Source organism: Suncus etruscus, chromosome 19 (assembly GCF_024139225.1).
Source record: "Suncus etruscus isolate mSunEtr1 chromosome 19, mSunEtr1.pri.cur, whole genome shotgun sequence".
NCBI lineage: Eukaryota > Metazoa > Chordata > Mammalia > Eulipotyphla > Soricidae > Suncus > Suncus etruscus.
The window spans coordinates 41,208,425-41,226,044 of NC_064866.1; the positions used below are offsets into that span (position 1 = coordinate 41,208,425).

General features: G+C 37.4%; 1 protein-coding gene across 1 annotated transcript in view; it reads right to left on the reverse strand.

Moving 5' to 3' along the window:
* DNAAF11 (dynein axonemal assembly factor 11) overlaps nt 1-17,620 on the reverse strand; it is a 133,850-nt gene that overhangs the window by 97,572 nt on the left and 18,658 nt on the right. The window contains exon 4 of the mRNA XM_049765628.1: nt 2,866-3,038. Coding sequence (XP_049621585.1) covers nt 2,866-3,038 — 173 coding nt within the window. The remainder of the gene's footprint in view (nt 1-2,865; nt 3,039-17,620) is intronic.

Sequence of the window (17,620 nt, forward strand, 5' to 3'; positions counted from 1 at the left end):
ACCCCTTTATTTTTTGTTTATTTATTTTATTTATTTTTATTTTACTTTATTTATTTTGTTTGTTTGTTTATTTTATGTTTTGTAGTTTACATTAAATAAGTCCTTCACCTCTTCAGTTAAATTGACTCCAAGATACTTGACTTTCTGAGACACAATTATGAGTGGGATTGTTTAATGTCTCTTTTTTCATTATTTATAATAAAAATATATTGGATTCTTGTGTTAATTTTGTAGCCTGCAACTTTACTATACACATTTATTGTTTCTAGAAGCTTCTCAGTATGGTCTTTTAGGATTTTCTAAACATAGTGCCATAGGGCCTTTTTATACTATTTTCCTCTTTAATATTGCTGTTTTCAGTATTCTACCTCTATCTATGGTTTTTATCATATGACTAGTATTTGTCTTGGCTGATTTTCTTTGTATCTCTTTTAGCTGGTACTCTTCAGGCATCCAGGATGTGATTGCATGCACTCTGTAGTCCTAGATATGTCTCAGAAATTCCTTACCTATTGATTCTCCATCAGAGTTTTCTTCCTGGATCCTTGGGACCACATAGATTTTTATTGAATTTATTGTTTTTATTGAATTTATTCCAGAGTTCTATTGTCATCTGTTCATTTTCTTTGAGGATTTTTTTTTCAAATGTCTTCTGTTGTATGGAGGTGTTATTTAGCTCATCTTCTACTTTGCTGATTCTGTCCCCAGCAGAAGTTACTCTGGTGAGTAACATATATAAATCTTTGCATGTATGGTGAGACTTTCCAGTGAGGTTTTTATTTGACCTACCGGGTTTTTAAGCCCTGATATTACTGTTTGAAGTTTTCTGATTTGTACTTTTATATCCTCTTGAATCTTAAGGGCTGTTCGTTTCATCATGTATGTTCATTGAATATACTTAACATTTTATCTCTAAAGTACTGACCAGAGATGTTATGTAGGTGGCTGGTGTTGGTTGAATCTCCAGAACTAGCATCTTCAGTCACAAGGTGTGGTAGGGTTCTGCATAGTTTTCCCATTGTGAAAGTTGTTGTATAGTACTGTTATTATGAATTGTAGTGCAGTTCCCTGACTGGAACAAATGCACAGACATGGAATGAAGTGGAATGGCTGTGTTCTTGCTGGTATCACACATCTCAGCTGGATTCAAATTGAGGCTGTTTTTCCCCAAAACTACATAAAACTTACAGACTGTTGTCATCTGGGTTTATGTACCTCAGTTCAATTGAATCTGGTACTTTTTTAATCCAAACTCTGGCCACTGCCTCTTGTTGGTCTCACAGACCTCAGCTGGATTCAAACTTGAGTCACTCACTTTCTTACTAAAACATTTTATAGGGGTCGGTGAGGTGGCGCTAGAGGTAAGGTGTCTGCCTTTCAAGCACTAGCGTAGGACGGATCGCGTTTCAATCCCCTGGCATCCCATATGGTCCCCCCAAGCCAGGGGCAATTTCTGAGCTTAGCCAGGAGTAACCCCTGAGCATCAAACAGGTGTGGCCCAAAAAACAAACAAACAAAAAAAAAGATTAAAAAAATAAAAAAATTTATATTAGAAATTGTACACTAACAGAAATTTTTGTATGTTAATCATACATGTATGTAATATTAATTACATGGATAACAGCAGTCTAAAAACAAATTGTCTCTGAGAAGCGAAGAAAAAGCCCAAGACTGGAACCGAAGAGATAACATGGAGGTAGGGTGTTTGCCTTGCATGCAGAAGGATGGTCATTCAAATCCTGGAATCCCATATGGTTCCCCGTGCCTGCCAGGAGCTATATTTCTGAGCAGAGAGCCAGGAGTAATCCCTGAGCCCTGCTGGGTGTGACCCAAAAAAAACAAACAAAACAAAAAACAAAAACAAAAAACAAAAACAAAAAAACAAAAAAAAAAAAGGAAAAAGCAAAAGCCCAAGACAAATTCAATGCACCTATATCTTCTGACAGAAGCATGAGGTTCCATGAGGGTCAAGAATTACTATAATTAGGGACTGGAGAGATAGCAGAACAGGAGGACATTTGCTTTTCATGCGATCAACCCAGGACAGATGATGGTTCAACTCCCAGCATTTCATATGGTCCCCTGAGACTGCCAGAGGTGATTTCTGAGCACAGAGCCAGAAGTAAACTCTGAGTGCCGCTGGGTGTGATCCAAAAGCAAAACAAAAGAGGTATTATAATTACATGAAAATTACATTCTCAAGTATAGTATCCTCCAGTAGATGGTTTTTTTAAAAAACATTCGTCATTTTCAAAGTTCCTAATATATATAACAGAACTAAAGTACAGGGGCTTATACAGAGAGTCATAATTCCTAGGTCATAAGCATCAGATCTGAGAGCCCACTGATTAAATATACAAAATTCTCAATGCTCTAGCAACACACCAGAAACTCTGGATGTAAAACCTACCAATTACCATCCAAGTATTTCAGTAAACACTAAAGTTTGAGAACCACAGACAGAGGATACGTTAAAAGAAAACTATGATAAAAATTATATTTTAAGAAAGCACAGTTATTTAAAACTATGTAATAAAAAGTCATTTAGATTGAATCAACTCAAAAGCTAAGCTTTAAGTTTGTTCTTAGTAATGATGAACGTCCTTCATCACATTGATATGGACTCAAAACATAGTTCAATCAAGCTTTGTTGTGCTCTGAATGAGAAACGGGAAAAGTATAAAATTTATTTTTCAAAGACCCATGAATACTTTAATAACAATTTTAAAGGTTTAATAGTCAAAGAACTGGTTTTAATTTTTGAGAGAGTTCCAACTTCTGATGCAGCATGCTCCCTGAGAATGTGATGAAATTAGAAAGTATAATCATTTCTTGTTATAGTTCTTCATTAAAAAATAAGCATACCCTTAATTGTTGAAGAGTTGCCACTACAAACTGCCTGTAGCCATCAAAATCAGCACATGGATTGCCCATGAGAAAGAGTTCTTTCAGATGGATGTTGTGCTGGAGGGTTTTAACGCTGCTCAGCTCACCAATGAAATTTACAGTCAAGTCAAGTTTTGTTAGCCCTTCACATCCTGTTGAGAGAAGTGGAGAGACAAAAAAAAATCACACTGTTAATCAAATGAGTGTAATTCACATGACAGAAGTTCCACTATTTTAATTCTCCAAGGCTGATTAATTGCTTTGCCTACCAAGAAATGGTTTAGTGGAAATATATTATTAAAATGCTGTAATTTATAATATTATTCATAGCTGAGTTTAAACATATAATGCTCCAGCACTGATCTCACCAGTGTCTACTGATCTCCTCAGTTCCACGCCCACCTCCAGTCTTGCTATCTTGACAGGCAAATTTTAAGTTTGGTTGTTAATGTTTGGGTCTCATAATTTCACTATTGTTGACTCTGGTTTGGATATTTAGCACTGTCCTTCCTAACCTCACTTATGTACTGAGGTACCTGAACCCCCTTGACCCCTGTTCCCATTATTTATCATCTGTTTATTCCACCATCCCTCCACTATATTTCTTTCATTCTCTCTCTGTACTCTGAGACCAAGGATGATCTAGACATCCTTAAGGAAAGAAGAGACAATGGACAAAAACTGAAAAAGGAAAAGCTTATGGTTCTTTCTCTAATTGCTTTTCCTTCATTTCTCTTTTCTGCATATCTTTTTTTCCTTCTATTTCTTTCACAGCTCCAAAAGCATTCATAAAGCTATTTTGTGCTCTTCAAAACAATTCACAAAATGAGTAAAGAAGGCAAGGCAAATAAAAAGTAAAGAGACTGATCATAGCTATGAAAGCCCAGAACCCAGTGCTCCAACACAAATAAAGTGAGCAAAAGCATGTGAAGAAAAGGGCATGAGTCAGAGCAGTCAGAACCTGGCACAATGAAGGGCACAGAGTGGTGTGATATGTGCTGGGTAGCCCAAGGCCAAGAAGAACGAATTGCTGCAGAGAGAGACGTGCCTGAGCAAAGTCTCCACATCAGAGACAGTCAGCTGTAAAGTATCTCAATCTGACAAAAAGGCCAGATAGCACAATATACCTCTATCCAGAAAGGAATATCAGATTTAGCAGAGCAAACAGAGGTCTACAGAGAATTAGAACTAAAAGGAAGGTGTCAGGGATGAAGAAAGATGAGAAGGAAGTCCACATCAGAAGGATGCCTCCTAGCACAGGGATTTGTAGGGTAAAAAAGGTGAAGAGGACCAATAGACAGGAGTGATCCCTGGACACAGAACCAGGAGTAAGCCTTGAGAACTGCCAGGTATGGCCCCAAACAAACAAACAAACAAACAAACAAGAGATTTTTTTAGAGCCAGAAATCTGAAAGTGACAAAGTAATTAATTTGCCTCTTGATGGCAAGAGGCCAAGAGCTTGCCCCTTGCATTTCTCATAAGTACTAAGTACTAGCTCTGTAACTATTACCCAAAAGCATATCTTCTGTCATACTGCAACCAAGTGTGTGCAATCCCTGTATGCTTTGTGCCCTACTCATTTTGCTAACACCAACAGAAGGGAAGGGAAAACAAAGCTAAAGAAGGCAGGCCATGTTTTTGCACCCACATACAATTTTGTGAGTTGATATCTCTGGTTTATTAGTTGGGACAATTGTTATTAGATCTACTTAGATGGCTTCTTCTTTTCCACTGATTTGAATTGTAAATGGCCCCTGCATAAAATGTACTTTTTACCTGCTCAACCCGTAGGACTACAGATTAGACTGTTCTGCATGTATATACCTCTTCAATTTTTTTTAAGTCATACCTGGAGGTTTTCAGGGATCACTCCTGGAAGGTGTGGAGGACCAGATGGGATACTGGAGATTAAACCTAGGTCAGTCATATACAGTACAAATGTCCTACCTTCTGTACTATCATTCTGTCCCCCCCCCCAAAAAAAAAACCCCCATGGTTTTAAGACACTACACTTTTGAATGTTTTATTTACTGCCATAGCATATTGTAACTGTAAGTCAAAAAAAAAAAAAGGAATGTTAAAAGCTTATACAACTACATATATACAATGGGATATTAGGCAGCAGTCAGGAGAGATGAAATCATGAAAATTTCCTATACATGGATGTACATGGAATCTATTGTGCTTAGTAAAATAAGTCAGAGGGAGATAGACACAAAATAGTCTCACTTATCTATAAGTTTTAAAAAAAAGTAAAAATATTATTGTGATAATTTCAGAGACAAGAGTGAAGGGCCGGAAGGACCAGTCTACAATATGAAGCTCACCACAAAGAGTGGTGAATGCTGTTAGGGAAATAGCTACACTAACAACTTGCATGACAAAGTTAATGAAAGAGAGAAGAAGAATGCCTGTCTCGAATACAGGCAGGGGTGGGAATGGAGGGAGATGGGGGTATTGGTGGCAGGAATGTTGCACTGGTGAAGGAGGGTGTTCTGTTTATGGCTGAAACCCAACTATAATCATGTTTGTAATTTGGTGTTTAAATAAAGATTTGTTTATAATAAAAAGAAAGGAATAAACTACCATTACAGAGAGAATTCTAAAAAAATTATAAAACTGAAACCAGCTAAACAGCTGAACAACATCCCAGAATAATATATAAGGAAATCTCTTTGCTAATGTCAGGTACTTATTACTTACATAACTCACCACCCCATTACCTCAAAATTCTCTAGCTAAAGCTTTGTAGAATGCAATCTTGCATTTGTAAGCACAAACAGTTGAAATCATTCAAAAGGAAGGCCCAGGACATAACATGATTTATAATCCATACCACAGCAGGAGAGAGCCGGACCAGTCTGGATATAAGAGGGAAGAGGTAAAGAGAAGTAAGGGGGAGTAAGGAAGATCAGAAGTTAGGTCTGGATCAACAGGTGAGTGAGTACAATTTATCCCTTAAACACACACACATACACACACAAACACAACAACAAAACCCATTAATTCAAAGTACCAGTAACCAAAAATGGATCAATATCACATATATCTAAAGGATTTCAAATTATATGATGAGAATATATAAGAATAATGAATGAAATGAGACAGAAAATTTTAATACCTACACCTTCTGATTCAGGAAGAAACTACTAGTGCCTAATGAGAATATGAAGAGATGAAAGACCACACAAATCTATGTGGAAAAAACAGCATATTCTATCTTTAATAGAAAAACTGGGGATTTAAATTATGTATGTTGCTAGTCACAGGTATGAGATAATTGTTCAAAATCAAAGCACAGATTAGCAGTAAAACAATTCACCTGGGTAGGGTGGGACGCAGACCTGAATAGATCTAATATTAAGTAGAAGTTCTTGGTTACAAAGAGAAGGTTAATTTTAACATCCCAAAGCAGTTCCTGTCTGTCTAGCCTCAGATGTAAAATAAGGGATTAGCAAGAAGTGGGAGTTTCTCTATCCTGTTCCTATTTCTAAGGGAAAGGTTTCATTGTTTAAAGGTCAAAAGGAAGGACATGAACTATATCTAAATAAGATGTAATTCTTTTTCTGGTAAAAGTTCAACAGCCCAAATCTACATCCTGGCCAAACCTTTTTCTATGTAAATTTTGAGGTAAGAGTTAATAAGCACTCAAAGTATTTTTAGAGATGCTCAAGAAGCAGAAACACCAAGGGCGTTTTAAAGACAGAGGGAAAACAAAGTAGTTTCTAAGTGTCCTTATTTTGGTGCTGAAATTCTCCAGCCAAACAGGAAAAGAGAAATTTAATCAAGGCTATATTTGCCAGTAATACACACAGCAGCAGGGAGAATCATCTATAGGCCAATTAGATATTTGTTGTAAAGTAAGCATATTGTCAATACTATAACATGAATCTCAAAGATATTTCTCAGGAATTTTGTCCAGTCATTCACATTGGGGGAAAAAAAACTTCCCAGTGGGGCTACTGGTAAAATATTCCTTGGGAGTTTTTGAAACAGTAATCCATGCTAAGGAGATGGCATCTTAGGGGGCCTTCTGATGATTTTCCTCTAGAAATATAGAAATCCTAGTTATGGTGCAACAGATTATTATGGTGAGTAAAATGATTCAGAGTAAGAGGTATAGACAAAACAAACATACTAATTTGTAAGATATGACAAATAAATATCCAGAGACAATAGAGAGAAGGACCAGAAAAATGAGTCCATGCTAGAAATCTTACCACATGTAGGGGAACTGTGCAGTTAGTGTAGAGAAAGGTCCATTATGACAATGATAGTTAGAACAGATCACACTGAACATGTATTGGGTGCTGAGAGGGGTAACATGATATGCATGGTATCCCTACATTAACTATAGTGACAGTGCCAAAAGGGAAAAAAGCGGGGGAAGAGTGTGTATAAGACAGAGGTAAAATATCTGCCGCAGAGGTAGGCAAGAGGGCAGGCAGAAGTGTGGTTATATTGCATAGCTGAAATTCAATTGTGAACCATTAGATAATCATGAAAAAAATCTTTCCCTAGTGAAAGAACTCACACTATAGAACAGGGGTCTTCAAACTACGGCCCGCGGGCCACATACTGTATTTATTCCCATTTTGTTTCTTCACTTCTAAATAAGATATATGCAGTGTGCATAGAAATTTGTTCATAATTTTTGTTTTTACTATAATCTGGCCCTCCAACAGTCTGAAGAACAGTGAACTGGCCCCCTGTTTAAAAAGTTTGAGGACCCCTGCTATAGAAAGTCTTCTGCTTGAGGTCAGAGTGAGGCAGGAGAAGTGCTAGTAGAAAAAGGGCACTTAATGTCTTAATTTTACTATGTATAAAATAACTCTTCAACTTCTTTATCCACAGACGTTGTTGGAGATCTAGGATGGACATCCTAATTTCACAATTCAGTGCTCTATCATATTAGACTCCAAATCCAGTGCTCGAGATGACAATGTCTTGATAAAATACTCCATTTTATTCAATTCTATTTTGAATACATCAGCTAGTATGATCTAATGCATAGGTCCATAGAGACCACTGAAATAGGCAAATAAAAACCCCATAGACTTTTGTGATAGACCCTGTTAATAGTTTGTTTTTACAAATTACTATTATCTTTTTTCCTTTATTATTTTTTTCTTTACTTTCTTCTCTCTCATTTCAAGCTAGGTTACTATTATATCACAACACCTATGCTGCCACTTTACTTTTAGAAAAGAAACCTTGATGCACAGGCCATGGTGAACAATATTAAGTGGGGTAAAACTCTACTATAGTGCTCATTACCATATTGCTTAGTACTCTAGATGCGTAAGTTATGTGCTTCAAATGGAGCTCATTGATCTGCAATGCAACTCTGATCTCAAAGCCAAGTTCAAGGAGATTAGTGGAAAAGCAGACATGCATGGGCAATTTTTGAGAGAATTGCCCCCAGCTTCCCTGAGCTTTCCCAAATGTTCAAGTGCACCATGTGCCTTTTTGGGAGCACATATTTGTGTGAAAATTTATTCTCCACATTGAACTTCAATAAGTCAAAGTACAGGTTTAGACTTAATGATGATCATCTTCAAGCCTTACTGAGGGTCTCAACTGCTTCCTCTCTAAAGCTTTTGTGAGAAAAGCACTGTCAAGTCTCTGGCAGCAAGGAATAGGCAAAAGATGCCATGTTCAGAAGAACTGTTCATGATCTTCACTCAATGTTCTTTTCATGTTCAGAAGAAATAATTAAAACACTCTATAATGATGTTTGAGGACTTTTTTTTTGTGAAATCCCTTATGCGGCCCTGTCTTACCCCAACTTTGCCTCCTGCGGCCCCCATGTAAATTGAGTTTGAGACCACTGATTTAAAGGCAGTTTGCTCTACCTCATCATCTAATGGTGAGATGAAACCAGAAGACCCTTTGTCCTAGGATTTGTGCAAAAAACAAGATCACTAATTAAAGAAGACTGACTACACAGAGAAGGATCAGAACTTTTCCTAGGATCATAAAGAAAGACTTTATCCTAGGCTCTGCCCTAAGATCTGTGCAAAACCTAAGATATCTAATTATAGAAGAATGACTCTGACAATCACAACTGAACAGAACTTTGCCTGGGTCCATAAAGAAAGACCTTGGGGTTTGACAACTAACATTCCCGGAGCCTATAGTCAGTCTCATGACACTAGATTTCAAAGGTTAGAGACACCCTGAATCTTGTAGGCCAAGGAAATTTTTTTCTAGTTTTCCAACATTTATTGAGCCTATGCAAAAAGAAAACAAAACAAAAAAACAACCACTTGCCATATATGCCCCCATTACTTTCTTCTTTTCCGTTTTTTTTTAAATTTTATTTTGGGGCAAGTGAGGGAAAGTGTCAGACTTGCAAGTGCTAGCCAAGGAAGGATCATGGTTTAATCCCCCAGTGTCCCATATGGTCTTTTGAAGCCAGGGGCGATTTCTGAGCGCTTAGCCAGGAGTAACCCCTGAGCATCAAATGGGTGTGGCCCCCAATTTTTTTTAATTTTATTTATATTTATAGGGTCCCCATCTTTTAATTTTTTTTTTTACCAGAGCCAAAGAACATGTAACATCTAGTTCTGCCTCACAATTATATGTCTTCCTATAAACTGAGAAAAAGAAAAAAAGAAAAAGAGAGTGGACGAGACCCAGGGGCCAAACGGTCTCATAGAGCATAAAGTGAAAATAAAAAATGGTCAGCCCTAATTACCAAAACCGATATCAAAGACAGCAGAATCAAGAGACCCAAACTATAACAATCTATAAACAGAATGGATCTTATTCTAGCAGTATAGAGTGCTAAGGGTGAAGGTATGGGGTACATGCTGTGAAATACAGTGGAGGGAGGTCAACACTTGTGATGGAAACGGCCCTAATTCACTGTCACTATGTAACTGAAATACAACTGTGAAAGACTTGTAAAAACAAAAACAAAAACAAATAAAGAAGGCACTTTATTCTACCCTCTGAAACCCACAATAAGAAAAAAGAAGGAAGAAATAATTAGTGGGCTGAGTACTTGGCTTATATGTGTACATATTGAAGTCAAAAAGAACAAGGCCCTCAAGCTCTGCTGGGTGAGAAACCGCCTCAGCAATGCAGCAGCAATGAAAACAACAAAAGTGACACCATTTATTTTTACCTCATTAAAACAAAAATCTATCATTTAAAAAATTATGTTGGGATTTACGTAGGTAAGTGGCCTAAGTATACAAACTCATCTTTCTCATCTCTCACACCTTTATGGTGAACTAAATCTGACCCAGAGAGATAATTCAAGATGTAAGGATCTAATTGTGGTTGACACTGGTTTGGTCTCGAAAGCACGACATAGACTCACCTGAGATTGAATCTAAAGTGATCTGTAGCCCTGAGTGTGGCCAAAATTCTCCCACTCCAAATAGAATGAAACAGAAGAAAAATATTTGCCAGCAGTTAAGATGCATCTTTCTCTCCTACTGTACATCCACTAAACATACCCTCAAACTTTCCTATACCCATATTCGGTCAGGAAGGCACAGCCAGAAATGAAATGTTTGAAAGAAGTAGAGGGGAGCTGTCATGGCTCGCAAAGTTTAAAAAGACAATAGCGGCAATGCTGCCCCCTTGTGGCACGTGAACAACACATATTGCAAAATCAGCTAATAAAAAATAAGATTAAAAATAACTCCATGAGACTTCACTAACATACAGTACGGATATATTAATTAATTGACAGACATAATAATTTTATTTTTCAGCTATTCACAGGAGAATAAGGAAAGTACACTGATCCCATTTAACGCAGACAAGCTAATAAAGGGAAAAGTTGGCTCAATTTCAGCCCTGAACATGAAAAGTTAAGGAAACCATAATGATTACTTTTTTTGAGTATAAAAAAAATTTTTTTTAAATACTCACCAATTGCTTTTTTTTTTTTTTTTTTGGTTTTTCGGGCCACACCCGTTAGATACTCAGGGGTTACTCCTGGCTATGCGCTCAGAAATTGCCCCTGGCTTGGGGGGACCATATGGGACACCGGGGGATCGAACCATGGTCCTTTCCTTGGCTAGCACTTGCAAGGCAGACACCTTACCTCTAGCGCCACCTCGCCAGCCCTGAGTATAAAAATTTTAATATAAATTTGCTTATCTGAAACTTTATAGTTACTGGTATATCAATTTGTACACTAGATGGCATGTAGGCAAAAAAAAATCTCTGCCATAATCTAGGGAAAGTCCTCCTAATTTTAGCTGTCAGCAGATGGGAGTGGGGTGTGGAAAGCTGCTTTTCTCCCTCTGCTCCTTGCCCCTGCTCTAAAGCAAAGCCTTCCAGAAAGCATTCGCTGCCTACTCACACGGAGCTCAAAGCAGACCTGTCAGCCAGACCAGAGCCAAAACCTGAAAACTAAGTCTCACTACTCATAACAAGCCCACAACAGCTACCAATCACCAAATACTTTGTGATTATAATATTCGAGGCTTAGAACTACAAGATATTTAGAAAACTGTTGCTGCACAAAATGGAATTATGGACAGTGAAACAAGAACCCTCCCTAAATAGAGAATGGCAAGATGAAAAGATTTAAATAAAGAAAACATGTTAAGGGATCTGAGCATCCGTGTAGATATATCTGGCAATGAGGAAAGAGAGGGAAAAGGAGAGACACCTGCTAATATGATTGATTTAATTTGTCCTTTTAAATATTGCCCACCAAAGAGGGAGTCAGTCAATAGGTAATGGAAACACTGGGGATGAGAAATAGTAAGATATAAAAAGGGAGCATCAACCGGTTTGGGTAACTTCTGGCTTGATAGCTTTCTCTTTGGTACCTCGCCTGTGCCCAGGCAGAGGGCAGCAAAGCATCAGTTCTCAAACGTGGTCAGAGAACAAAGGTTGGCCCAAAAGAAATGCTGAGCTATTGGGATTAAGAGGTAGGCCACAGAGGCCAGCAATACAGACGACAGAATTACAGAAATAACAGAAAAATATGAGCAAGCTCTAGATTAGATTCTATTAGTAAAAAATAGTGACAAAATCATGCAAGTAGAATTATATTAAAAGGTTCTCCTGAACTGCAAAACAAATAAACACTAAAAAAACCCTAATACTAAATGAAATGGGAGAACATATTTGCACGTAAATGATTTTATTAAGGGCTAATAGCTAAGATATATAAGAATTAACAGAACTCAGCAATAACATAAGGAACAACTCTATCAAAAAAGGAGAAGAGTTGGAGAGTTAACCAAAGAAGACGGAGAAAGGGCCAACCAGCACATAAAAAATACTCACTACATTGATTAGAAGGAGAATTCACATCAAAATGACAATGGATGATCCTCTGACACCAGGGAAAATGGTTTTTATTTAAAAGATCAGAAAAAAAGTGTGAATGGTGATATGAGAAAAAATATTTCTCACTCACAGTTGATGAGCTCATCAATATGTGAAATATGAAAAACAAAGCAAGGGAACAGACAAGGTCCAATAAAAACAAACTCTTGGACTCTGACCTCAGAATTGAGGTTACCAATGGTTGAGGACAAAAGGGGAGTGTGCAGAAAGGTCAGAGGGATCCAGTGGATTTCCACTGAAGGATTTTGCTCTTGGTGGTAGGTATGGTATAATACCTTCTATGTAACTTCTAAAAGACATAAATGTTTATGGACTTTTATCCCAAAATTTTAAGAAATTCCTTCTAAAATATATTTATGAAGTGTTTTATATTGTTTCTTTCTTGAATTTATTTATTCTAAGTTTTCAATTCTTTAGACTATATATATCTGTATGTATGTATATATATCTGTATGTATGTATGTATATATATATATATATATATATATATATATATATATATATATATATTTAAGCACCACTATTACAAGCATGCTTATAGTTGGGTCCCAGTCACAAAGAGAACACCCCCTTCACCAACGAATCCTCATATGAACTATCAAGGTACAAGTACAAATGATAAACATTTTTAGGAGACTAGTTTGACAATCCCTATTATTTATTTATTTATTTAGTTAGTTAGTTAGTTAGTTCATTTTGGGGCCACATCTAGTGGCACTCGAGGCTTACTCCTGGCTTTGCACTCCTGGCTTGGGAGACCATTTGGGATGCCAGAAATTGAACCTGGGTCAGTCCTGGGTTAGTCCCTACCAGGACTCCCTGCTGTGCTATTGCTCCAGCACCAATAATCCATTTTAAAATATGCATGCTTATCCTTAGGAATTCCAGTGGAAGAATTCCTTCTCAATAAGTAAATAGACAAAAAGCAACATCTTCACAGAACATTGACATGTAACAAGAAGCTTACTGCAGGCCTTAAAAACATAGAAAAATTGCTAGAACCACCCATCTGCAGAAAAATAGCTGAATAAAATAGTTTAAAAACATTCTGTTATTGTATCATCTGCAAATAGAGATAGTTTGTGTTCCTCTTTCCCGATTTGGATTCCTTTGATTCCCTTCTCTTGTCAGATTGCTATTGCTAGGACTTCTAAGGTTATATTAAATAAGAGCGGAGAGAGTGGACAGCCTTGCCTAGTTCCTGATTTTAGTGGGAATGCTTCTAGTTTCTCGCCATTAAGAATAATGTTGGCTGTCGGTTTTTCATAGATAGCTGTAACTATCTTGAGGAAGGATCCTTCTAACCCTATTTTGCTGAGTGTCTTTAACATGAAAGGGTGTTGGATTTTGTCAAATGCCTTCTCTGCATCGATTGATATGATCATGTGGTTTTTGTCTTTCTTGTTGTTGATGTGATGTATAATGTTGATTGATTTGCGTATGTTGAACCAACCTTGCATTCCTGGTATGAATCCCACTTGGTCATGATGTATGATCTTTTTGATGAAGTGCTGGATTCGGTTTGCTAAGATTTTGTTGAGTATCTTTGCATCTATGTTCATTACTGAGATTGGTCTGTAGTTTTCTTTTTTGGTGGTGTCTTTGCCATCTTTGGGAATGAGTGTGATATTGGCCTCATAAAAGGAATTGGGGAGGATTCCAGTTTTCTCTATGGTTTGGAAGAGCCTATGGAAAAGTGGTAGTAGGTCTTCTCGAAATGTTTGGTAGAATTCACCTGTAAATCCATCTGGGCCTGGACTTTTGTTCTTAGGGAGTTTTGTAATTACATCTTCAATTTCCTCTGAGGTGATTGGTCTATTTAGGCTTTCTATTTCTTCCTTTTCCAGTCTTGGAAGATGGCGTTTTTCTAGGAATCTGTCGATTTCTGCTGGGTTCTCTAGCCTAGTTGAGTATAGTTGTTCATAATATGATCTCATGATATGTTGTATTTCTTGGGGTTCTATTGTAATCTCTCCCCTTTCATTTGTGATCCTACTGATTTGGGTGTTTTCCCTCTTTTTTTTGGTGAGTTTTGCCAGTGGTTTGTCTATCTTGTTTATTTTTTCGAAAAAACAACTCCTGGTCTCATTGATTTTTTGTATTGTTTTCTTAGTTTCTATGTTGTTTATTTCTGCTCTGGTTTTTATTATTTCTTGCCTTCTGGACGTGGTTGGGTTTCTCTGCTGCTGCTGGTCCAATTCCTTGAGGTGATCTTTTAAACTGTTGATTTTATTGTTTTCCTGTTTCTTGACATAGGCCTGTATTGCTATGAGTTTCCCCCTAATTACTGCTTTTGCTGTGTCCCACAAATTTTGACAAGTTGTCTCCTCATTATCATTTGTCTCAAGGAATCTTTTTATTTCTTCCTTGAGTTGTTCTTTGATACAGCTGTTGTTGAGCAGCATGTTGTTTAATCTCCAGGTATTAGTTTTTCTCCATTGTTTCTTCTTGACGTCAATTTTGACCTCTATTGCATAGTGGTCTGATAGGGTACTTCTAATGATCCTTACATTTGTGGTCTTATATAGGTTGGCTTTGTGTCCTAAGACATGATCACTTCTGGAGAAGGATCCATGTGGGCTTGAGAAGAATGTGTATTCTGCTTTCTGGGGATGGAGGGCTCTATATAAGTCTATTAGCCTTAGATCTTCTAATTTTTCATTTAGGTCTCTTATTGCTTTGCTATTTTTCTGTTTGGTGGATCTGTCTAGTGGTGATAGTGGAGTATTGAGGTCCCCTACTATTATCACATTTCCCTTCATGTGTTTCTCCAGGTTTGTGAGCAGTTGCCTCACATATTTTGCTGGCTCAATATTAGGTGCATAGATATTGACCAGAGTTAGTACTTCTTGATCTAATGTTCCCCTGATCAGTAGGTAGTGACCGTCTTTGTCTTTGATCACTTTCTTGAGATTGAATGCAATTTGGTCTGATATAAGAATGGCTGTCCCTGCTCTTTTTTGTTTTCCATTGGCCTGTATAATTACTTTCCATCCCTTTATTCTAAGCCGGTGCTTATCCTGTAGTTGTAGGTGTGTTTCTTGGAGACAGCAGAAGTCTGGTTTATTTTTCCTAACCCATTTCTCTACTATGTGTCTTTTTATTGGCGAGTTTAGTCCGTTAACATTTAGGGAAATTATTGAGAGAGAGGACTGTTGTGCAGTTGTATTGTGTGGAGTGGTTGATGTTACAATCGGGGGGTTGGATTGTGTAATTCGTCTCTGAGTAGGTCGTTTAAGATCGGCTTAGTTTGCACAAATAGTTCAAGTTCGTTCATGTTTGAGAATGTTTCTAGTCTGCCCTCCCATATGAATGATAGTTTTGCTGGGTATTGGACCCTGGGTTGGAAATGATGATATACGATGATATACATTGAAAACCCTAAAGAGTCCACAATAAAACTCCTAAAAATAATCAACCAATATAGCAAAGTAGCTGGATACAAAATCAATACACAAAAGACAGTAGCATTTCTATATACAAGCAACAAAGTCGAGGAGAGAGAGATTAAAAATACAATTCCATTCAAAATAGTATCTAAAAATATCAGATACCTAGGAATCAACCTTACAAGGGAAGTCAAGGACCTATACCAGGGAAACTTCAAAACACTTCAGAAAGAAATTGAAGAGGATCTAAAGAAATGGAAGAATATCCCATGCTCATGGATAGGTAGAATTAACATAGTCAAAATGACTATCCTACCCAAACTACTATATAGATTTAATGCAATCCCTATCCAAATTCAAACACCCTTCTTTAAAGAAATAGAACATTCAATCTCAAAATTCATCTGGAACCACAAAAGACCCAGGATAGCCAAACAAATACTAAAACACAAGAAGCTGGGTGGCATCTCTTTACCTAACTTGAAACTATACTATAAAGCCATAGTAATCAAAACAGCATGGTACTGGAACAGACACAGAACCTCAGACCAGTGGGTCAGGACAGAATTCCCAGACATTAACCCCCAGATATACAGCCAACTAATATTTGATAAAAGAGGCAGGAACTTGAAATGGAACAAAGAAAGCCTCTTCAACAAATGGTGTTGGTACAACTGGAAAACCACATGTACGAAAGTAAAAATTGACCCATACCTCACTCCATATACAAAAGTCAACTCAAAATGGATCAAAGACCTTGAAATCAGACCTGAATCTATAAAGTTTATCGAGAACAAAATAGGCAGAACACTCGAAGACCTATATATCAAAAAGGTCTTCGAGAATGGAGCACCAATGGCAAGAACTTTAGCATCAAACATAAACAAATGGGACTACATCAAACTAAAAAGCTTCTGCATGGCGAAAGAAACCTTACTTAATGCAAGAAGACAGTTAACAGAATGGGAAAAAATCTTTTCACTCGACATATCAGACAAAAGACTGATATCTAGAATATACAAAGCACTCAGAAAGCTGAGCCCCCCCAAACCAAATAAAGCCATAAAAATGGGGAGATGAAATGAATAGACACTTCTCTGAGGAAGATACAAGGATGGCCAACAAACACATGAAAACATGCTCCCCTTCACTCATCATCAGAGAGATCCAAATCAAGACAACAATGAGATACCACCTTACACCAGTAAGGATGGCTCACATCAAAAATAACGGGGACAATCTCTGTAGGCGGGGATGTGGTATGAAGGGAACTCTCATCCACTGCTGGTGGGAATGCCCCCTAGTCCAACACCTATGGAGAACAGTCTGGAGAGTGCTCAAAGAACTCAGAATAGAGTTGCCATTTGACCCAGCAATTGCTCTCCTAGGTATATACCCCCAACTTGGAAGGACATTCATTCCAAAATACGTGTGCACCCCACTATTTATAGCAGCACTCAGTATAATAGCCAAGTCTTGGAACCAACCTCTATGTCCAACAAAAGATGAATGGATCATTAAGATGTGGTACATATATACAATGGAATATTACATGGCAGTCAGAAATGATACAATCACAGACTTTGCAGCAACATGGATGGATCTAGAACATGTTATGTTAAACGAAGTAAGTCAGAAGACCAAAGATAAACACAGAATGATAGCACTATTCTGAAGCACCCAGATCATACGTCTTATACACATCTAACACTCAACAATCAAATAAGAGGATTTAAAAGGTAGAAACTCTAAACACTGTAATAGCCAACATATACTCGAGTGCAGCGCCCAAAATACATGAAAAAAAGGAACAACGCAAACCCTTGACTGCATTATACCACAAAGATAGCAGCAACACCAGAAACAACAGCATAGAGAGAACAGGTATGTAATCAGCCTTCTACGACAAAGGTCCACAATAATCCCTTGGAGATCGCAATCAGGATTACAGGTAAAGAATGCCATGGGAAATCGCTGACTCCAATGGAATCATCCCATAACATCATGTTTTAATGCC